At 38.2% G+C, this 24,083-nt stretch overlaps 2 protein-coding genes across 2 annotated transcripts; both read left to right on the top strand.

Moving 5' to 3' along the window:
* Positions 1–290: 290 nt before the first annotated feature.
* On the top strand, positions 291–3,682 carry LOC142176193 (uncharacterized). Its single transcript, XM_075243306.1, has 3 exons — positions 291–343; positions 1,051–1,114; positions 3,164–3,682. Exons 1-3 carry the CDS (start codon positions 291–293, stop codon positions 3,680–3,682), a joined length of 636 nt encoding a protein of 211 aa, XP_075099407.1.
* Positions 3,683–5,384: 1,702 nt separating this feature from the next.
* On the top strand, positions 5,385–9,133 carry LOC107827866 (putative sodium/metabolite cotransporter BASS3, chloroplastic). The gene is made up of 5 exons (XM_016655083.2): positions 5,385–6,100; positions 6,824–6,919; positions 7,011–7,317; positions 7,466–7,713; positions 8,529–9,133. Exons 1-5 carry the CDS (start codon positions 5,730–5,732, stop codon positions 8,770–8,772), a joined length of 1,266 nt encoding a protein of 421 aa, XP_016510569.2. The 5' UTR covers positions 5,385–5,729; the 3' UTR covers positions 8,773–9,133.
* Positions 9,134–24,083: the final 14,950 nt, after the last annotated feature.

The raw sequence follows: 24,083 nt of genomic DNA, 5'->3' as shown, positions 1-24,083 counted from the left end.
TGCATGTCATAAGGTAACAACAGTTATGAGATTGGAAGAATTCTGACCACAGGTCGTGGTATGAGAAAGACGCCTAAAGGGGGGAATACCTAGGCCCTTGGATTTATTTACAGAACAGTTTCCGAGATGTCAAGGAAAATATTAAAGTATTCGTAAGAGCTACAGGTTATGATACTGATAATCGCATTAGTCAACATTCGAGGACGAATATTTCAAAGGGGGGAATGATGTTACACCCCATGTTTACGTACGTAAGAGTACGTCATAAGTCAATTAATGTAAGCTGAAAAATGGAATCATCTTTGAAAAGTTTACAAAATTCGTTCATCATGTTAACGTGGAGGTTAGAAATATTTAAGATCATTGATACCAAGTACCTAGAGGGTTTGAAAGCTTAGAAGCTAAACAAATTGAAGAAAATAAGTTTCGTCGAAAGTTGACAAGTTGGAATATTTTACCATGTACTTTTGGGGTGAAACTAGGGTTATTAACATTATAAGGAGATTATAATATGAGTTATTTTAGTCGTATGATAGTTGGTGTTATGATTTTAAGTCAAGCGAGTTATGAAACAAAAGTTGGAAAAAGTCATCACAAGTTCAATTCATAAATGTGCTGAAAATTAGGTCAAATGTAACTGAACTTTTCTCCCAATATACTTGGAATTAGGGGCTCATCTACCTACCACATTAAATATCTATGAGTCTAGTTTCTAAATCATTAAACCATTTGTCAATACAAAGTCAGAGTAGAGAGATACTCGTATTTTTGCGAGACTGCGCAGTCTGGTAGGTGACAAGTAGGTGCATCACCTACTTGCCAAAATGAGATGACTCAATTAAAAGGCCCAAAGTCGGCCAAGAGGGGTCTTTTAAGGGAATATCAAATCATTTGTTTCACCCATCTTCCAGACCTTGAAAACCTAATTGAATACCTGCAACTCCTCCCCAAAAATTCCACACAAACCCTAGGGTATTCCGGGTGTTACGACGCGATTCTAGTGCTGAAAAGTCCAGACAGCTTGCTAGTTTCTCTTTCTCCTTCTTGTAGCTGTGTTGAGGAACTTATTTTCGATGAAGAAGGATCAGGTTTCGTGGGTTATACTCAGTACAAGGTAAGTTTATGCTTCTCCTTCCATTATCTATGCATTTGCGAATTGTAACTCGATCGTAAAAAATAGACCTAGCTAGTTTCGAAAGAATGGTATGTTGTTTGTTCTTCTGTAATGGTTGGCTGGTTGTGAACTTATTTTTAAGTTTAATTCATGTCTGATTTATTGGATAAGAGGTATAATTATGTACTTTTGGTTATGTTTCTCAATTTGAAAGAAAACACAAGTCGAAACATGTTTAAGTAAACTGAAAAATTATTTTTGAGTTGATGAACTTGTGGGACAGTTTTGTGGGCTGTTTTGTATTAGCATTGGGTTGTATTTTTTGCTACTATTTTTATGGAGTTGAGAGGAGGAAGGGTGTGGAGAAACACCACATAATGGCAAGGTTGTTTGTTGGTCGTTCGTCATAATATTTTCGGATTGTTTGACACTATTATGGTTGTCGTGTTGTGTATGAAGTGATAGGGGTATGTTGGGCTGTATATATATAGGGGAGGTGCTGTCCGTTTCATTGTAAAATAGGTTGTGGTCGATACATAATAGTTATGACGCTTAAACGATAATGATAGTGTCAATTCTCTTATTGTAGACTAAGGAGTCGTGACATTTGCATAGCTTGAGGTTGGGCAGTACATATACAAGGTATGTGAGGCTATCCCTTTCCTTCTTTTGCATGACTCCGATTGTACATAATGTAATGAACGAGCTTCCAAAGATACTCTACTCTTAGAAGCTAGCAGTACTTACATTGTTTCCCCTCTTATGGAACAATTGATGTTGATGTTTCTTCTCTTATTCTTATGTTATCAATGTTGTTGATACTTTCTGATTCTTATAAGGTTCATAGTGAAGAGTTAGTCCTAATAATGTGTACAGAGGATACCAACCTTACATCACTCTGAAAGGTTTAGAACATGATTCCATGAGTCGAGCATGCATTATATATATATATGTATGTATGTATCTATTTTACTCTACTGAGCCACGCTATAGTCGGCCGGGTATGACACCTATTGTGCAACCACTGATCAGTTGGGATTACCGAGCTCCATGTGGCCGGGTACGATTCTACCAAGCCTTATAATGGTCGGGTACGTTTTTACCGAGTCTTATTTGAGGCCGGGTAAGATATGATGATGATGACGCTCACAGAGGCGAATGTTTTTAAAAGTGTATGTATATATATGTATTATGCATTTCATATCAGTAGCCCCCAGTGGCATTCAGATATTACAGGTTGCATCTCCTCTATCTCTCTTTACATTGTTGTTCTTATTTATATTTTCCTGCCTTACATACTCGGTACTTTATTCGTACTGACATCCCTTTTACCTGGGGACGCTGCGTTTCATGCCCGCAGGTCCTGATAGACAGGTTGATATTCCTCCTAGTAGGCTATCAGCTCAACGGAAGGTGTTGGTGCACTCCACTTGATCCGGAGTTGCCTATTTGGTCAGTATGATTTGGGCATTGTATTGATTGGTATGGCCGGGCCCTGTCCCGACATTTATAATATGTATGTACTCTTAGAGTCTTGTAGACAGATGTCATGCATATGAAAGATTGAATGGCCTTGTCAGCCTATGTTCAGTGTACGAGTGTTCATTTTGGTCTTATAGGACTGCATGTCACATGTATAAGTTTGTATGACATGTTGGGTATCCTATTTCAAGTATTCCCTTATGTTTCATTCTGATTATATCATGACGGCCCTTCCAGCCCATTTACCCATGATGGTATGATAAGAAAGAATACGTCGCGTTGGTACTCGGTTGGGTAAGGCACTGGGTGCCCGTTGCGGCCCTCCGAATTGGGTCGTGATAAAAGTGGTATCAGAGCAGTTCTGTCCTAGGGAGTCTACAAGCCGTGTCTAGTAGTTCTGTCCTAGGGTCGTGACACATTCTCATAACATGGGAAGAAGTCTTTCCATTTGCAATCTGGGCAATTTGGAGAAACAGAAATGAAAATAATGTGAACAATACTAATAACTATATCAACACAACCAAAGTCGTTTACCCAGCATTAGAATATCACTTGCTAACATTCAAGCCTACTACTAATAATATATCAATCAAGTTGAAAGTAAAGTTGCAGCCCCCTCCAAGGAACTGGTACAAGCTCAACTTTGATGGAGCCTTCAACAAAAGTTGTTTACATGGAGGAGTGAGTGGAATAATACGTAACAATAAAGGAGAATGGATACTAGGCTACTACGAGAAGTATCAAACAACATCACCTATCCAGGCTGAACTCCTAGCACTACGGCATGCACTTCAAATAATTAGCAAGAAAAACATATTCCCATGTGAAGTTGAAACAGATGCCAGAAATGTCATTCGCTTTCTTGATGAAGATTATCCTACTTACAACGATTTAATTCATGAATGCAGGTGGTTAATGGAGAAGGCACTACAGCAAGGGGAGATCATAATGAAGCACAACTTTCGTGAAGGAAACATGGTAGCACGCCAGTTGGCAAAAGAAGCTCTAATGTGCCCTAGTTATAATAAAACTCTTTATGTTGTATCACCACCTACCTTTGCAATAGATGCCTATTGTAAGGACTAGGATGGCCATACATGTGTTAGATCATGTGGTATGAATGTGTGTAGTACTCTAACAGCACTAGGAAATGATATTGCATTATAAGACATTTCTCTACTATGTACTAATGGCAATACTATGGGTCTCGTACCCTAGTTTGCTATTATTTTACTATTATAAATATAAGTATATTTTCCCTTGAAAAAAAACACCAACAAAAATGGAGAAAATGATAGAGTCAAGTTATTTTATTACTTTCAAAGTTGCATGTAGTTGCACTTGTAGGAGCAACGTCGACATGTGTTGAGAAGTTTCTGGAAGGAACCAACACACGGCAAATTTCATCTGTTACTTTACCTTTTCTCTTTTTCTTCTTTTGTGGCTTTTAGTGGGCAGAGGTATCTATCTAGAAATATCACATTACTGGACTGTGGTTCACACTTGGATTTTTCTGACCTCATTTCCCACACCGTCATTGCCCCATGCCTTTTTGCATTTCATTTCTCATGAGGATTTCATTTCCTAGTATTTCTATTTTTCTCCCCAATACTTTCCGGAGGAATATTCTACACTTTTATCCTTAATTTACCTAGCAAAAGTCTACCACCTGGAATTATGATCTTTCTTTTCCGAAGGTTGGTTCAATTCCAATGTCTATTATATGGCTCTATAGCCATCTCTAGAGATTGTTTTCCAAATATTTTTTCCTTTTTCACATAAATAGTAGTATTTTTTTCGAACCTCATCTTCAAAATTTTAATTAGCTATGCATTTAATTAAATTTTTGAAGCTGAATTTAAAAGAAAAATTTGAAGATGAATTTTAAGTTTGAAAAATAGTTTTTACCCTTTCAAGCAAATATTTTCCTCTCACAAACTGTAACATTTTTCACTTAACTTCAAAAATTACTCTTTTTAAAAGAAAAATCTCACATTTTTTATGTCCAAACGCCTACTAATTTTTATCTCAAAAACATGGCCATAGCTACCGTATTATTTATTGATTCCGACGAAATCATAAACTTTTGCTTAGACTTCGTATTTATATTAGAAAATTTATTAAACTTATATAAATATTTAATTACGAATCGAGTAACTAAAATAAGTTATGAGAAGTTCAAAAATAATAACTCTATATATATATATATATATATATATATATATATATATATATATATATATATATATATATATATATATATATATATATATATATATATATATATATATATATATATATATATATATATATATATATATATATATATATATATATATATATATATATGCTAGGAACGAGTAAAATAGAATCTAATTTGACGACTTCAACATTAAATTTAGCTTTGATTAGAACCATAATTTATATTTTAAAGAACCATAAATTTTTCCATGAATAAGTGCTATATACTGTTGATGTCTTCAATTTGATTCGACACCAATAATATATTTGCAAAACTTCCGAAACTTCCAAAAGTTGCAAAAGTATGTAACTTCTGATGAAAAATTTGAGATACTATTATTAGATTATAAGTAATTAAATATTAGATGCACAGAAATAAAGTTGAATTGTTTAAAAAACAGGACTAGTCAATTTATAAAAATCATAAAATACTTCAAAGGTTATAGAAGTAGCTTCTTTCTTACACACACATATATATATGACGGAAAATTGTCCACGTTATGAAGAATTTCACAAATAAATAAATAATAAGAAACGAAGAGTTTACAGGTAAATATGAGTTAGAAGAGGGTGACATTGCAAATACCCGTCTATACTTGGGACAAGAAATCTCCTACGCCGCGGGCGCAGCTATAAATCTTGCAGTCAAGTATAAATACTAAATAGCTTACTGAAATACTTACAACTGTAAAGAGAACTTACATCAGCGTAACACAATAGAAAAATTTCTCTTCTTTCATTATTCAATCAACAAAAATATTTTTAGTAATCATCGCTTCTGCGCTTTGCTCCTCCTCTCATTTCTTTTCTTCCCTCGCCGGGAAAGAACCCAATTTTCTCCGGCGATCGGGAACATTCATACTCGCCGGTGAAGCTACCCTTCAACCTCAAAATGTCATTAATTCCATCTTTATCCCTTAAATACCCAAAACCTTATCTTTTATCCCCCAATTCAATATCCAATTTCTCAATTTTGCATAGCAAGAACCGATATTTAAGCTCTCAAGCTATTAAAAACGTAAAAGGTCTTAATGGGGGCTCGTTAAACGCAGTTGCATGTTCGACTTCGTCGCCGTTAATTGGGAGAGTGGGTTTGCATAGACGGGAAGGTAACTTTTCGTTACTGTCGTTTGGTGCAAATCCAAGGAGTTTTTATGTCGAAGATGAAAAGGCGGATTATTCACAAGCTTTGTCTGCATTACTTCCATTTGTTGTGGCGCTCACTGCTGTTGCTGCTCTTTCTCAACCTTCCACTTTCACTTGGTAATGATCACTTCTGTTTACCTTTTATTTCATTGCGGAACTCTAACTGTAAATAAATTATTGTGCTTTTTAGTTATTGCTTTCAGTAATTTCTGCTTATTATAAAATCATTTCGTAGGAATATCTTTTTTGAACCCTTTCTTTTCGGAGGGGTTTAGGTAGGTTTAGCGGACTGTCAGTTGAAAACTTGTCCCTATTGATTTTTAAAATTTTGTACTTTTCGTTTTAGTTTTGCGTGTTTGTATTTAATTTTACCTTTTTTCTTTAGCAAAATGTTTTGTTGAAAGGTATTGAATGAACACTCCCAAAGTTATTATAGGGGATGCATATATAATTTATTTATTAAGTTTAGTTCTGCAACCCTTTTTTTGGGTTTATGAGTAAAATAAACAGGAGTGCTAATATCTTGCAGGTGAAGCAAATCCCTTTCACATTCACTATAGCCTACGGTATATTCCTCTGTTTTTGTACATCTTAGTCTCTAATAGCCATAAGATGGAGTTCTATTTATATCAGCAACGATGACATAAACTAGTAAATAATGTATCAGATTCTGAAATTGAAGTCTATTTAGGGGAAATCGAATTTACTTTCTTCCTGGGGCATGTTTTACTTCTTTCTAATATACTCTTGCTGGGTTAAAATCTTGCTTTGAGTTACCACTTTATGTTTTCTTAAACATTTGTATATTGTTGCTTTGTATAAACGATAGAAAAAATGCAGGGTGTCTAAAGAAATGTACGCTCCTGCGCTTGGAGGAATCATGTTGTCAATTGGCATTAGACTTTCCATTGATGATTTTGCTCTCGCTATTAAAAGGTTAGGCCAATTTTACTAGTTTTATGGACCTGGTCATTGTTGAGGTAGTTAGCATTTTGGTGTTAAAGCTTTTGAGCTTTGTTGGTTGCAGACCTTTGCCCTTATCTGTTGGATTCATTGCTCAGTATGTCCTGAAGCCAGCTCTTGGCATACTTGTAGCACAGGCATTTGGGATGCCTCAGGCGTTCTATGCTGGTTTTGTCCTGATGTCTTGTGTTGCTGGGGCTCAATTATCAAGTTACGCCAGCTTCTTGAGCAAAAGTGACGTGGCGTTCAGTATTCTCTTGACCAGTTCAAGCACCATTGCTTCAGTTCTTGTTACTCCACTTCTAACTGGCCTTCTCATTGGTTCAGTTGTTCCAGTTGATGCAGTTGCAATGTCAAAGTCAATCTTGCAGGTATCAAATGCCCTTACACAATTGCTGCTTGATAATTAGTGTAATTGTAGTATACCAAACATTACAGGTGAAAAGCTTTTTTATATCATAATTCCTCAGCCATCTACGTCAAAATGTGTCCATAGTCATTCATTTACTGTCTTTGCAGGTCGTTCTTCTCCCAGTCACTCTTGGCTTAGCGCTGAACACCTATGCAAAACCAGTAGTATCTGTTATACAACCCGTGATGCCTTTCGTTGCCATGATTTGTACTTCACTGTGTATTGGCAGTCCTCTTGCAATCAACCGTGCTCAGATTCTTTCTGCTGAGGGTGCCAGGTTGATTGGTCCTGTACTGACATTTCATGCAGTGGCATTTGCAGTGGGTTATTGGCTCTCGAAACTTCCATTTTTTAGGTAATTGTCTAAGTCTCTTCTATCTGTGGACTGTTGTATGTGATGAAATACGTCTAAGATAAAGCATGTATACTTGTCACATTTCCCATCATGATAATTAATGCTTTGGAGCTGTTCTCTAGTTTGTAATTACGAGATACTTATCAATATACCATTTGTTGCACCATAAATAGGTATTTCTGTTATTATATATAAACAGACTAGACTATCCAAACTCTGTTTCATCCTAGTGATGCAAGAGCATATCAGTTGCTCCTTCCATTAGTTAAAACATACCTTTCCTACATTTTCCATCTTAGCCTTGATAGGCAGAGTTACCCGGTACTTGTGCTGGTTGGAGGTAGCTAGGCAGCCGGCGGAATTGTCGAGGTGTAGGCAAGCTAGCCCAGATGCCACCATTATAAAAGAAACACTTTTCCTTCATCAATTGACATGTGATGTACGCCAATTTATTAGGTGGAGCATCTGCCGTTTAATGGGTGCTTAAAAGCATATTTGAATTCTTCAGTTTACTTGATTTCTTGAAAAGTTATACTATTCAACTCTTGGTGCTGAAACTTGTATCTCTAGTTGTTTCAATTTATTGCAATATGTGGGCTTGAAGAGAACTCACGATGTTTTTCTCATCTACTGTTCTTTCAGTATGCGTCGAGTAAAACATGAATTTATATGACATTTTCAGTTGTGATATATTTCTATTGAACACTTACTAATTGCATATTCATTCTTCACTGAAGGCTCCTCTAGTTAATATAAGACCATTTATCAAGTGTAGTTCGAAAATCATCTATATATAATAATTGGTACAATGGCAGGTTTGAAGAAGAAGTCTGCAGGACGATTTCAGTATGCACAGGAATGCAGAGTTCCACGCTGGCAGGGCTTCTTGCAACCCAATTCCTCGGGAGCACTCAAGCGGTCCCTCCTGCATGTTCCGTAGTTGCAATGGCTATCATGGGCCTTTGTCTTGCCTCTTTCTGGGGAGGTGGATATCGGATCAGGGACATACCGTCCGTGCTCTTTCTACAAACTGCTTCGACAATCAAGCCTTCTCAGTAAGCTAGAGATATGTAGATACAGAGTAGGATAACTAATAGAAAAGTAGACATCCTTTCAGACTTGGGCAGAGTAACTTAAATGCAGTAGAAATAGTTAAATGAGATGAAGGCATAGGTTATATACTACAGTGGCCTGCAAAAATGTGTATGAAAGTTGATAGATGAGATAGTATTTTAACTTGTAAGGCGAAGGCATAGGTTATATACTACAATGGCTACTTGTACAGTTCTTCTCAACGTATGAACTTGTGAAGTCAGATTTTGAGCTCTAGCGTTTAAGTCTAAAAAACCCTTCTTATATCGGTCCCTTGTATGTAAAATTTGGTTTAATTGTCTTTATCAGAAAACGGTTTTGCTGGTCACCTTCCAAGCTGGATCTTTTCCACAGAAAAAATATGCATGGAGCGTAAGACAAGACTTATTATTTTACATGCAAGTACTTTGGACTTTATCTTGTAAATGAGTTTTGATATAAAGTTTAATTACGAAATTGAAGAGAAGCGGGAGCTTTGCATGTCTGTGTAATTTTTAACAACATAATACATATTTCTAGCAGCACATTTACTATATCAATAGTAGACATAAAATATTTCCTCGAATAGTAGATCCCAACCAAAACTGAAACCCTAATCATATGCCTAAAATCATGCAGCGTATTAACTTAAGGGTTTGTTCCTTATTACTTTACTATTACTATACTTAATAAGAGGGAATACAGCACCTCAAGGTCAACATGCCTGCCTGCCACAGACAAGGGTATTTTTGTAATTTGGATAAAACAGAGCTATACGATTGGCTGGAAACGAAACTTACTGTAGCTGCTACATAAAATCTTTAACGATTTAACGAAATTGTCCCGTCTTTATCTCATCAACCAGTGGCACATTCTTCTGACAAGTGTCAACTCTCCATCTACTTGTCATGCTAATTGATGTCAGCTATCCATGTGCCTTTTCACAACAAAAGGAGTATAGCTGACTGCTAATTATAGTTTCTTCTTTTTCTTCCTCTAAAAGTTATAAAATATAGTTTAATATATTAACAGCATAAATTTGTTTTGCCGGATTACTACATTGATCTTATTGTTATAAAATAAAGATTATAAAGTAAAGACAAGTATAAAGAAAAATTGACATATTATTTGAATTCAAACTGATGTATATAATGAACTGAAACATCTTCTATTTATAGAAGAAAAGAAGCTGTTATATAAGCTACTACTACAAGCTGCTGTGTGTCTGTCACGACCCAAACTCGGACCCGGTCGTGATGACGCCTCTCATGAAAACAAAGTCAGCCAATTAAACCCAATTCTATTTTTAAACAGTTAAACAATAAGAAACAGTATAAAGCATAATCAATTAAACTAAGGTTTAAGCAGCTAATAACACAGTTTGCGGAAAATAACCCAACACAGCCCTAACCGGGGTGTCACTAGTCATGAGCATCTATATAACCTATTACAAGTCTGAAGAGTCTACAAACTATTACAAACATCTGATAAGAGATAGAAAAGATAAAGAGGGAGAAACACGGGACTGCGGACGTCAAACAACTACCTCGTGGACTCCGATATCTACCGGGAGCTCTCAACTCGCACTAGCAGGATCCGCAACGCCTGAATCTGCACACAGGGGTGCAGGGAGTAAAGTGAGTATTCCAACTCAGTGAGTAACAAATGTAAATAAAGACTGAAAGCAAGAAATCACGTAAGGCACAAAACATTCTATAATAAAGCAGTAAAACCACTTAAAAACAGTAAATCAGTGAAATGTAAAATTCTTTAACTCAAATGTAGTTTCATGAAAAAGCCTTTTTTAATGATTAAGCAGGTAATTGACAGTCAATTATGAAAAGTAAACACATAAAGGCTCGCCCCTCGGGCATAGTGTCAACAAATCCGCCCCTCGGGCAATCATCTCAGAACAGTACTATCCCCTCGGGCAATCACATAGAACAATACCAGCCCCTCAGGCTCAATCTCACATCACAATGGGTACCACGCTCATTGGGGGTGTACAGACTCCTAGAGGGGCCCCTTACGGCCCAAGCGTAATATCAAGCCACCTAGTGGCATCATCACTAGGCCCTCGACCTCATATCAATCAAGCCACCTCGTGACATACATATCTCAGGCCCTCGGCCTCATAATCAGTATCAAATGTTTCCTCACAACATAGGCCCTCGGCCTTACTCAGTCAAAAATCCTCACAAGCCACTCGAGCAGTAGTAAAACATGTTTCTCATCCCAAAAATATCGTTTAAAAGATCATGTAAGTGTTTAAAACAGAGTAAACATGGCTGAGTACGAAAACAGTGAAATATAACATGACTGAGTTCAATATAAAGTCAAAGCAGTGAGGAAATACCAGTAAAAAACCCCTAAGAGTTCAAATAGTTGGCACAAGGCCCAAATATGGCATTCAGCCCAAATAATGATGAAAACAAGTAGATTTCAGTCAAATACGCGGTAAAATCATCAGTCGGGACGGACCAAGTAACAATCCCCAATAGTGCACAAACCACGCTCGTCATCAAGCGTGTGCCTCACCTCAATATAGCATTACGATGTGCAATCCGGGGTTTCAAACCCTCAGAACATCATTTACAATCAGTACTCACCTCGAACTGGTCAAATCTCTAGCTCGCGAAGGCTTTGCCCCTCGAATCGGCCTCCACTCATGTCGAATCTATCCAAAATCAGAATCACGACGTCAAAATATGCTAAGGGAACGAAGCCCAAGCGAAAACAATCAAATAATACCAAAAATCTCGAAATTGGCCAAACCCGACCCTCAGGCTCACATCTCGAAACTCGATGAAAATTACATCACCAGAATCCTTATCCTCCCACGAGTCTATACATATCAAGAACACTGAAATTGGAGTCCAAATGACCCCTCAATTCCTCATTTAAAGTCTCTTAATCTCAAGCCTTAATTTCTCAATTTTAGGCTTAAATTCCATGATTTATTAGGTAGATTTCACAATAGAATCGAGTTTTAAGTCCAAAATTCTTACCTCCAAATGTTTCCCCTTGAATCCCTCTTCAATCTCCTTCAAAAGCTCCAAAAACGACCAACTATGGAGGAAATAAGCCCCAAAATCGCGGACAAGACGATCTTAAAAACCTTCTGCCCATGCATTAATTCCTTCCTCACGAACGCGATCAATGCCTCGCTTTCGTGAAGCACAAAAATTCCGCTGACCAAAACTCTCCTTCGCGAACGCGACCCTACCATCGCGAACGCGATGCTTCAACCTCTCAACCTACGCGAACGCGACAATGCCTCTCGCGAAAGCGATGCATACTAACCCGACCCTTCGCGAATGCGAGACTCTCCTTCGCGAACGTGAAGGCCAAACCTGATGCCTCCCTTCCTGACCCTTAGAGAACGCGAGGGTCCACTCGTGAACGCGAAGACCAAAATACCTGCAACTGCTGGAACTCAAAATCTGCAACTTTCTTAACTTCAAAATGATCCGTTCAACCCCTTGAAACTCACCCGAGGCCCTAGGGACCTCAACCAAAGGCACCAACATAACCCAAAACCTTATTCAAACTTGTACCAACCTTCAAAACACCTCAAACAACATCAAATCAACCAAAACACATCGAATTCAAGCCTAAGTTTCCAAAATCCTTCGAATTCCGCTTTTGATAAAAAACCCAACCAAACCACGTCCGAATGACCTGAAATTTTGCACACACATCCCAAATGACACAACAGAGCTACTGCAACTCTCGGAATTCCATTCCGAGCCTTATATCAAAATCTCATCTACCAACCGAAAATCGCCAAAATATCAACTTCGCCAATTCAAGCCTAAATCTACTCCGAACCTTCAAAACTCATTCCGATCACACTCCTAAATCCCAGATCACCTCCCGAAGCTAACCGAACCACCGGAACTCACATTCGATCCCTCTAACATAGAAGTCAACATCCGGTTGACTTTTCCAACTTAAACTTCCTTAAAAGAGACTAAGTGTCTCATATCTTACCAAAATCATTTCAGATTCGATCCGGCCAACCAGATACCACAAAACATGGATGAGCAAAGCATAAAAAAGCAAAAATGGAGAAAACAGAGTGGTGACTCAAAAGAGGTTTTAATTGTAAAACTCACTAACCCTCTTAAAATAATAAAAGTGATTTGTAAAGCTCAAAAGAGGTTTTAATTAAAAAAGTGACAAAATTGTGTTCAAAAGGAAATAACTCAGAGTCGCCACCTAACTTCGATTTCGGTGTGCCAGGTCACCGTTTTTAAAAAAAATAATTTTTTCCTTTAAAACACTTTGGACTCCAAAACTAAGTCTACACCAGGGATTTGGGTAAAGGGGTTCATTTGACTCGGGGAGAAGGTATTAGGAACTCCCCAAGTCCCGTAACTAGTACGGTTGCACACTTAATCTAGTCGACTTTTAGAATATTCGAATTGGGGTAAAACAAACACTGAAAAATAAACACACAAAGGGCTCGAGGTCGTCCCCACCTAATAAAAGAAAAATAAAATAAAAATCAAATACTGCAAGCTCTACTTTTGGCCTCCAAATACAAGTACTACGAGGCATTCTCCGGATAAATTTAACTAAAGGGAACGACCTCTCGCCTCAAAATTAATAGAAGTCCTAAAGCTTGCCTACCCAAATGTAGTCGGCCTAAACATGCTCCTAGTGGACAATGAAATTAAATAGACCAACGAAAGAAAACTAAATAGAGTAAAAGAAAATTCTAAATCATGCTTATTTACTTATCAATTGATTTTACTTGTCCCACCAAGCCCAATCCTAAAGTATGTGAGCAAATTCATTACTAATGGACTTGTCCTTCCCCACTCCCAGGACTCGGCAGTCAAACAAGTTAACACCAATGAGGCAAGTAAACCTTCAAACGTTGAAAGTATTTAGAAACTAGAACAAACAGGAAATGCAACTAAGTAAAAGATAGGTGGATCCAAATACGATAAGAGCCTTAACTTCCCCCACTAACTTATGTCAATTTTGAAGAGCAAGCAAACTGGCAGAAACTTTAGACTATAATCCCTATGAAAATTGGCTTGGCATATAATGAGTCTATCAAAACTCAATGACACAGTGAATCGTTCAAAAACAATGATCAAACTACCAAATGACTATGATTGAAACAAATGCATTTTGAACCTAGTGAAACTTTATGGGACTCATCAGAAGTGCCACTTTTGAAACATAGAACTGGAAATTTCACATTCAGATAAAGCTAGATGCAAGTCAGTTCGAATAGAGGAAGACAAATGAAAGCTTTTCTGAGAAATTGTTTATGAATGCACCGATTTTTCTGGTTTGATCAACAATAACAAAATCAAACAAACCCCCATTAGATACATAGACTAACCAGCAAACCGGAATCGTTATGAACCAACAGTGCAATACAGTGCAGAATTTGCACTCAAAAACTGGGTGATTCGGCTGCTTGAACAATGTAAAACAGGGCAGATTTTCTAGCAGCCTAACAGTCCAGACGATTGTCTGAAATATTGTAGGTGGTTGGCTTCATTTATTGCCAAATCGACTATCTTCAACGGCTCAAACGAGCAGAATTTTATAGAGGTAACAGTGCAGACAGATTTTCGAACAAGAGAATAAAAACATAACAAATCTGAACACATTCATTTAGTGAAACAATTTGATTCCGACACCATTTTTAAACCATGATCTGATAAGAAAAAATCATTGAGCAGCACGCCAAAGTCACCAATTAATTTCTTACGCCCAAATTCTAACGTGAAAAATCGACATTAAACAAGAGACATTAAAGGACATCCCTATGATATATTTCATGTCAAGTCTCGTTTAACCAAACATGAACATTCATGAAAACATCAAACAAACACGAGTTTCATATGCTAATCTCGGAAATTAGTACTTAATCTTAAACAAACAAAAATCAAACAACCTCTAACCTCACTAAACCCCTGGCTCTCATCGTATTTGGATTGAACCTTTAAACATAAACAAGAAAAGAGGAGAAGATGAACCTGAGAATCGAAAATTTCTTCTAAATAGCAGAAGGTAAGAGGTTCGACTACAAAGCTTTGAACCCGAAATCCAAGTGAGGAAACAGAAACAACTTCAAACAAGGAACCACGACCGAAATTCACCAACGGACAGCAATTTGAAACTCGAACATGAACACCTCAGGCAATCTCCATGTTTGAAACCGAAATTCAGATTCAAAAGAAGAAATTGAACAAGTAAAGAGATATATATCTATATTTGTTTTTGTTTTTCTGAAGTTTTTAAGAACTAAAAAATCAGAGAGCAAGATTGACGATTGTTTTGAAACCCTCCCTTTTCTCCCATTTATGTCCGAAAATCCCCAAATATATAGCCCCTCTTGAATCTTCTTCTCCTCTTCTCCAAGTAACGCCCAAAACCGTGTGGACCCCAAAACAAATCCGAAAATGTTTATCCAAAAATCCAAAATACCTTCAATGGACGAGATAAGACAAATGGAGGGAGTAGATCGAGTGTAACTCGATCCTACGCACCCCATTTTTCTATTCTCGCCTAAAAGAGACAAATTTGGAAAAATAAAAATGGAGAGAAAAACGCGTGAAAATGATGAAGCTTGGTACGGAATGTGTGATGTGGAAGAAGGAGAGAAGAGAAGAGGGGACCATGAGTGAGATTGGGGTGGAGTTATGGTGGGTTTGGGTATTGTTGAGTGGCAGTGAAGCTTAGAGATGGGGGGCGCCGATTTGGTTATGGGGAATTAGGTTTAGGGTTTTTTGAGGAAAGTCTTATAATGAGGTTTTATATGGGTGTGAGGAAATAATATGGCCATTGGATTAAATCCAATCAAGGGCTAGGATTTGCACTAGAGGATGGAGCGGGTCAGGCGGTTTATGTTGCTGTATTTATATGGCATTTGGGCTGATATGTGGAAAGGGAGGGATGCCGATTTGGGCCCTAAAATTGGGGATATTGGGCTCGAAATTGCTCATAAATTAGCATAAAAGACACCAATTTTCCTTTCTAATATAATATAAATATAAAATACTTTTATAAAAATACAAATTACTCTTAATTAACCAGGTAAACTACTAAAATAAAATCAACTATCAAAAGTGAAACTATTTTTTATGTTTTTAATTTTTAAAATACTAAAACAACAAAAATAAAATACTATATATATCAAAATCATAAAAAATTAATATGAAATCAAATAGATATGTATAAAATACTGGAGTAACTTGAACAATAGACGGGTCAAAAATTACATGTCTACAGCTGCCCCTCTTTGACTGGAAACACAAAGAGTTTTCAAACAAAGAACAACAAGACATGTTTTTGACCCGACCCTTATTTAGAGAGACCAAAACTAAAAGAAGAGAGAATGTAACCAAGCTCTGGTATCTGAGCTGCCTATATATTTTTGGCTATAAAGGAATCATGCCACGTATAATTCGGAGTGAGAAGAGCGATGGAGTATACCGAGGTGGTGAGCCTAATGAAGTGCCGTCGAGGTTCCCGTCCGCGGTTCCTGCCATTACATCGAAAATAAACGGAAAAACATTACAACAAAAGTAAAAGAAAAATACAAGATCCTATCTACTTCTTGTCTTGAATCTTCCTTGAATTTCTGCTTGATCTCCAACATGAAACTGAAAAATGGACCATGTTCTTCAGGCGGGATCCTGATGCTTCTTGAATTTGCAAATTGAAACTAACTCTGAAATGAATTTCCTTGTTCTCCAGGTTGGCGCCTGATTGCCAAAACTTGAACTGTATTTCCCTTGTTCTCTAGGAGGGCGCATGATTGCCAAAACTTGAACTGTATTCCCTTGTTCTCCAGGTGGGTGTCTGATTGTCAAAAACTTTAACTGTATTCCTTTGTTCTTCAGGTGGGCGCCTGATTGCCAAAACTTGAACTGTACTCCCTTGTTTTCTAGGTGGGCGCCTGATTGCCAAAACTTGAACTATATTCCCTTATTCTCCAGGTGGGCGCTTTATTGCCAAAACTTGAACTGTATTCCTTTGTACTCCAGGTGGACGCCTGATTGCCAAAACTTGAATTGTATTCCCTTATTCTCCAGGTGGGCGCCTGCCAAAAACTTGAACTATATTCCCTTGTTCTCCATGTGGGCGCCTGATTGCCAAAACTTGAATTGTATTCCCTTGTTCTCCAGGTGGGCGCCTGATTGCCATTACAACAAAATAGACAAAACAAAAGAAATTTTTCTGCCCCAGTTTGGTATCTGGGCACATCTGTGAGTGTAATCTAATCATGTTACCTAAAAGAGCTCTAAGAATTTAAAAGCTAAATCCCATTATCTAGGAGGGCCCTGAAAACTTCAAATTAAATCTCATCTTAAGAGTGACAACTTTAAAGCTAAATTATATTTCCTAAAGGTAGAACTTACACTAAATCTTGTTATCTACGAAGGTCTTGAAATTTTAACTAGGTCCTATTATCCAAGAGGGTACTGAGAACTTTTAAAATTAAATCCCATTATCTAGGAGGGCCCTGAAAATTTTAAATAAAATCCCATTATCCAGGAGGGTCCTGAAAACTTAAAACTAAATCTCATTATCCAGGAGGGTCCTGAAAACATAAAACTAAATCTCATTATCTAGGAGGGTCCTAAAAACTTAAAGCTAAATCCCATTATCTAGGAGGGTCTTGAAAACTTAAAACTAAATCCCATTATCCAGGAGGGTCCTGAAAACTTAAAACTGAATCTCATTATCCAAGAAGGTCCTGAAAGCTTAAAAACCTAAATTCCATTATCCAGGAGGGTCCGAAAAAGCCAAGAATGAACTTACCTGAGCTATGCTCTCTTATTGAAGGATTCTGAACAGAATTTCTTGCCCCTAAACCATGCCCTCTTCATGGGAGGGTCCCTGCGGATTAACAAATTTTCTTGCCCCTGTTTCAGACGAATAAAATTTTGTTAGTTTGAAAACATGGTGGTTGGTTTGTGGCATCATTGTTGAGTGTTTGCTTTTGCCACTGTCATGCTTTATTCTGATTAGCTGCTTCGGGCCAGCAAGGAGTTGTTTGACCTTTTGATTGGAACTGGACCACAAAACCTCTGAATGACCTGAATCTCTCACACTCACTTGTTGCATTGTGTTTCATTCTGAAAGTTACTGAATCTTTGTATTTTCTCAAAATTCAAGAATCACCTTACCGCCTAAACTTCAATTATCAACATACTGCTCATTCTAAATCATGTCACTTGTGATGTGCTTGGCCGAACTCTACTTTCTGCAATTTAAAAGTTGGTAGTAAACTTTGGAATCCTTTCCTGCTTGTTCAACAAGGGATAACTCGAAAGAGCCTCATAAAGATAGACTCAAAGAGCGCAGTGAAGTTATTTTTGGCAAAAGGAACAAAGGAAAATTTTGAACAAAGATGATTATGTGAAGAAGAATGGGAAGAAAGACTTATCTGGGTGAAGCGGCTGGCTCCAATGATCATGACATGCATTTCGGATTGATCAGCCTAACCCATCCATCCAATTATATTTTTAGTTCGTGTCATGTCTTCATACTTCAAAAATTGGGCTTTCACTTATCCAAATTCTCTGTAAAGTCACAAGCCTCATTCGACTTGCAGTGCCCCGAAGGGTTTTCACCGACAAGCCTCTTTGTTCAGATCTCAACTCACCATCGCCTTACGGTGCCAGCGAGAGTTTTCACCAATAAGACTCTCTCATTTCAGAATTTCTCTCAACTCACCATTGCCTTACGGTGCCCGTGAGGGTTTTCACCAATAAGACTCTCTCATTTTAAATTTTCTCTCTTGTGCCCATGAACAAAGTGCTACCCATGATGTTAATCATACCTCTATCTTGCTTGACTTGGCATCTTCAAAGATTGATCGGAAGGTCTATCTTTGGACCGTAATGTAGGCTTTTGGATAGGGTTAGAAAGACAGGGTGTCATGATGGCTCAAAATAATTTAAGATGAAAGGGGTTCAAAATTACAACTTTTGGAATTAGATCTTTTGCAAAACCAAAACTTCTGCCCCGGTTTCTTTAGGTCTGGGCAATTTTGGATTTTTATTTGACGGGACCGAACCTTGTAAGGCTGCCTACGTATCCTTAAAAGGAATCAGGTCGAACGTCGTTCAAACGAAAGTTGTTTGTTTTTGTTGCTTTTCTTTTCTTTTTTTTTTTCTTTTTTTCTTTTTTTTTTCTTTTCTTTTCTTTCTCCTTCTGTTTTTCATTCTCTAATTTTGCTACTGATTCCAAAAGAGAGGTATGAAAGAAAATAAATAAGGCTCAAAAGGGGTAACAAAAGATGAAAGTGTTTGGGTAGCGGAACAAAATACGTTCGCCATTTCAACTTTGAACATGCCAAGTACAAAATGCAATTGAAGATAAGTAGAGAACTCATACATAGTATCTCTTGACTGCATCAGAATTGATAGACATATCTACACATTTGCCTTCTATGTCTGTTAAATACAAAGCACCATTGGGAAATACTTTTGTCACTATGAATGGCCCCTCCTAGTTTGGGGCGAACTTGCCTTTGGCTTCAGCCTGATGAGGAAGGATGTGCTTCAACACTAGTTGGACCACTTCGAATTTCCGAGGATGCACCTTCTTGTTGTATGCTCTTTCCATTCTCTTCTAATACGATTGACCATGACATACTGCAGCCAATCTTTTCATCAATCAAACCCAACTGCTCTAGCCGGGTTTTGACCCACTCATCATCATCAATTTCAGCTTTTGCAACGATCCGAAGGGATGAAATTTCAACTTTCGCAGGTATAACTGCCTCAGTTCCATATAGCAGTAAATAAGGAGTTGCACCTACTGAAGTACGAACAGTAGTGTGATAACCCAGTAATGGCCAAAGGCAGCTTTTCATGCCATTGCCTAGAACCTTGCACCATCTTACGGAGTATCTTCTTTATGTTCTTGTTAGCAGCCTCAACAACCCCATTCGCCTTGGGATGGTACAGAGTGGAGTTCCGATGCATAATTTTGAACTGTTGGCATACCTCTTTCATCAAATGACTGTTGAGGTTGGAAACATTGTCTGTGATGATCACCTTAGGAATTTCGAACTGACAAATGATACTTGAATGAACAAAATCCACCACTGCCTTCTTGGTCACGGACTTGAAAGTTACAGCTTCGACCCACTTGGTAAAGTAATCAATGGCCACCAGAATAAACCTTTGCCCGTTCGATACTACCGGCTCAATTGGTCCAATGACATACATGCCCCAAGCAACAAATGGCAAAGGTGCGGATATTGTATGCAACTCAGATGGTAGGGAATGAATCAAATCACCGTGCACATGGCATTGATGACATTTGCGAACAAAGCTGATAGAATCTCGTTCCATGGTGAGCTAATAATAACCTGCTCAAAGTATCTTCTTTGTCAACACATACCCATTCATATGCGGCCCGCCAACTCCAGAATGCACTTCGGCCATGATAGTTGAAGCTTCTTTAGCATCTATGCACGTGAGCAGTCCCAAATCTGGAGTCCTCTTGTACAAGATTCTCCCACTCAAGAAAATTCCACTAGCTAGACGTCGGATGGCTCTCTTTTGATCACATGTGGAATGTACTGGATATACCCTCGACTTGATGTATTCATTGATATCATGGAACCAAGGTTCGCCATTAATTTCCTCTTCAACCATATTACAATAAGCATGTTGATCACGAACTTGGATATCCATGGGGTCGACATAAGCCTTGTCCGGATGATGTAACATTGACGCCAGAGTAGCCAAGGCATCGCCAATCTCATTATGAACTCTAGGAATATGTCTGAATTCTACCGACCTGAATCGTTGACAAAGATCATGCAGACACTGTCGGTACATTATGAGCTTCAAGTCCCGAGTCTCCCATTCTCCTTGAATCTAGTGAACCAACAAATCTGAATCTCTCAGAACTAGTATTTCCTGGAATCCCATGTATACAGCTAACCTCAAACCCAAAATGCATGCTTCATACTCCACCATGTTGTTAGTGCAATAAAATCGAAGTTGGGCTATTACACGGTAGTGTTGCCCTGTTTCAAAAATGAGTACAACCCCTATTCCAACACCTTTCACGTTAGCAGCTCCATCAAAGAAAAGTTTCCAACCTGACTTTTCATCATGGTCTACCTTGTCAACATGCATCACTTCTTTATCAGGAAAATAAGTCTTCAGTGCCTCATATTCTTCATCCACCGGATTCTCGGCCAAGTGGTCGGCCAAGGCTTGGGTTTTCATCGCTGTCCGAGTCACATAGATGATGTCAAACTCTGTGAGTAAAATCTACCACTTTGTAAGTATTCTTGTGGGCATAGGCTTCTGAAATATATACTTTAGAGGATCCATGCGAGAAATGAGGTAAGTAGTGTAGGACGAAAGATGATGGTTCAACTTTTGTGCCACCCAAGTCAGGGCGCAACATGTCCTCTCAAGCAGAGTGTACTTAACCTCATAGGGAGTGAACTTCTTACTGAGATAATAGATTGCCTGCTCCTTCTTCCCCGTGATGTCATGTTGACCCAATATACAACTAAAACAATTATCCAAGACTGTCAAATAGAGAATTAAAGTCTCCCAGGCTTTAGTGGGACCAGCATAGGTGGGTTTGACATGTACCTCTTAATCTTATCAAATGTTTCTTGACACTCATCAGTACACTTGACTGTAGCATTCTTTTTCAGCAGCTTAAAGATGGGTTCACAGGTTGTCGTGAGTTGAGCAATGAACCTGCTGATGTAATTTAACCTTCCAAGCAAACTCATCACCTCAGTTTTGTTCTTTGGCGGCTGTAACTCTTGGATGGATTTGATCTTTGACGGATCCAACTCAATACCGTGTCTACTAACCATGAATCCCAGCAATTTTCTAGAGGGGACACCAAATGCACATTTCGCTAGATTGAGCTGGAGGTTGTACCTGCGGAGCCTTTGGAAAAACTTCCTCAAGTCCTTGACATAGTCATACTGCTTATTTGACTTTATGATCACATCATCTACATAAACCTCAATCTCCTTATGTATCATGTCATGAAATATGGTGGTTATCGCCCTCATGTAAGTTGCCCCAGCATTCTTCAGACCAAATGACATTACCCGTTAGCAAAATGTTCCTCATGGCATGATGAATACTGTCTTTTATGCATCTTCCTCATCCATCAAGATCTGGTAATATCCCGTGTAACAATCCATAAAAGACCCAATCTCATGCTTGGCACAATTATCGACCAGAATGTGAATGTTCGGCATTAGAAAATCATCCTTTGGGCTCGCTTTGTTAAGATCACGGTAATCAACACATATCCTGGTCTTACCATCCTTCTTTGGTACTGGCACAATATTAGCTAACGCAGTGGGATATCGAGTGACCCGAATGACCTTTGCATTAAGCTGCTTTGTGATTTCTTCTTTGATTTTCACACTCATGTCAGTCTTGAACTTTCGCAACTTTTGCTTGACAGGAGGAAATGCTAGATCAGTTGGCAATTTATGAACTACCAGATCAGTGCTCAGTCCTGGCATATCGTCATATGACCATGCAAAGACATCTTTGTACTCAAACAATGTTTTGATTATTTCCTCCTTAACTTGCGGTTCTAGATGCACACTTATCTTGGTTTCCCTAACATTATCCTAGTCCCCTAAATTGACTGCTTCAGTTTCATTCAAATTAGGCTTTGATTTTTCTTCAAATTGTTTTAGCTCTTTACTAATTTCTTCAAATGCTGCTTCTTCATCATATTCTGCTTCTTGGATTATTATTTTAGAATTAGATTGGATTTTAAAACTTGGCTGAAAATTCCTCATATATGTTATGTCATTGCAACCAGCATAAAAAGAATTGTACAAAAGAAAAACAAAATGAAACACTATTAGAAATACTGGAAAATGGAAAGTTGCATTTCATTGAAAATAAAATGATAGAAAGGTTTGAACATCAAAACAAGCAAAAACTAAAAATCTGGATTGCAACCCCGGAATAACCCAGATAACAGAAAGGAAAACAAAGCAGACTACCAAAACTCCTTCCTGGTGGGGAGAGGAGTAGCTTCCCAATTACTAAGCTTCACGTTTGGCCCAACGAGCTGCACGTATGCTTTACTAGAACCTTCACCAACTGCTACCATATTGACCTCATTGAACAAACTCTGGAACCTCTTGATCAACTCTTCATCAACATCGATCGCAGGTTTTGGGATTGGTGAGGTTGGAGGTTTTTCGGCCCCTGGCTTGACAAAAGACTTAGAGATGTGCGGGACAGGCTTGGGGAGTGACCATACCTTCTATTTCAGATTTTTAACCCTTTTCACGTCCTTCTTTGTGGGAATGAATCCCAAACCAAATGTACCAGGATTCCCACTAGGGCGCACTGGATGCACAATACCCTGTAGAGATGAGCCCAGACCCTTGCCTGGCACAAAACCATTCTTCAACATTTCATTCGCTACCATGACAGACACGGAGGATAACTTAGGACACGGAATGCATTTTCCTTCAGGAATCTTCTCAACAGATACTGTTTCGAAAGTTTGATAGACCCAAGGTCCCTTATCATCTTTAGCTTCAATAAACGGAACAATCGTGTCATTACAAGCTGATAAGTCCTCATCACCGTGCACAACTATTTCCTGCATGTCCCATTCGAACTTCACCATTAGGTGCAGAGAAGACAGGACTGCATTAGCAGCATATATCCAAGGCATGCCCAACAACAGATTGTAGGAAACAGCCACATCTAACACTTGGAATTCCATGGTGAACTCAACTGGACATATCGACAATTCGAGCATTATATCTCCAATAGAGTCTTTACCCCTCCCTCCCATCAAAGCCTCTAACACACACTGTTCATGTAGATTCTTTCGGCGTCGATCTTCAATTTTTGCAGAGTAGACAGGGGGCAAATTTTCGCACTAGATCCATTGTCAACTAAAACCTTTGAGACAACAGAATCTTCACACTTCACCGTGAGATAAAGAGCTCGGTTGTGTTTCATACCCTCCATAGGAAGTTCATCATCTGAGAAAGTGATCATATTTACTTCAAAGATCTTGCTAGCTATATTTTCCAAGTGGTTCACTATGATTTTGTCAGGAACATGTGCCTCATTCAAAATCTTCATCAGGACCCTGCGATGTTCATCTGAATGTATCAGCAAAGACAAAAGAGAAATCTGAGCTGGTGTTTTCCTTAACTGCTCCACAATGGAATAATCCTACACTTTCATCTTTTTCAGGAACTCCTCAGCCTCTTCTTCGGTGATCGATTTCTTTACTGGAATTTGGCTATCCTTGAATGGCTTGGCTTTCCT

The sequence above is a fragment of the Nicotiana tabacum genome, chromosome 22, assembly GCF_000715075.1.
Source record: "Nicotiana tabacum cultivar K326 chromosome 22, ASM71507v2, whole genome shotgun sequence".
Taxonomy (NCBI): Eukaryota; Viridiplantae; Streptophyta; class Magnoliopsida; order Solanales; family Solanaceae; genus Nicotiana; species Nicotiana tabacum.
The sequence above is the reverse complement of the archived record's forward strand: the minus strand, read 5'-3'. Positions and strand labels throughout refer to the sequence as shown.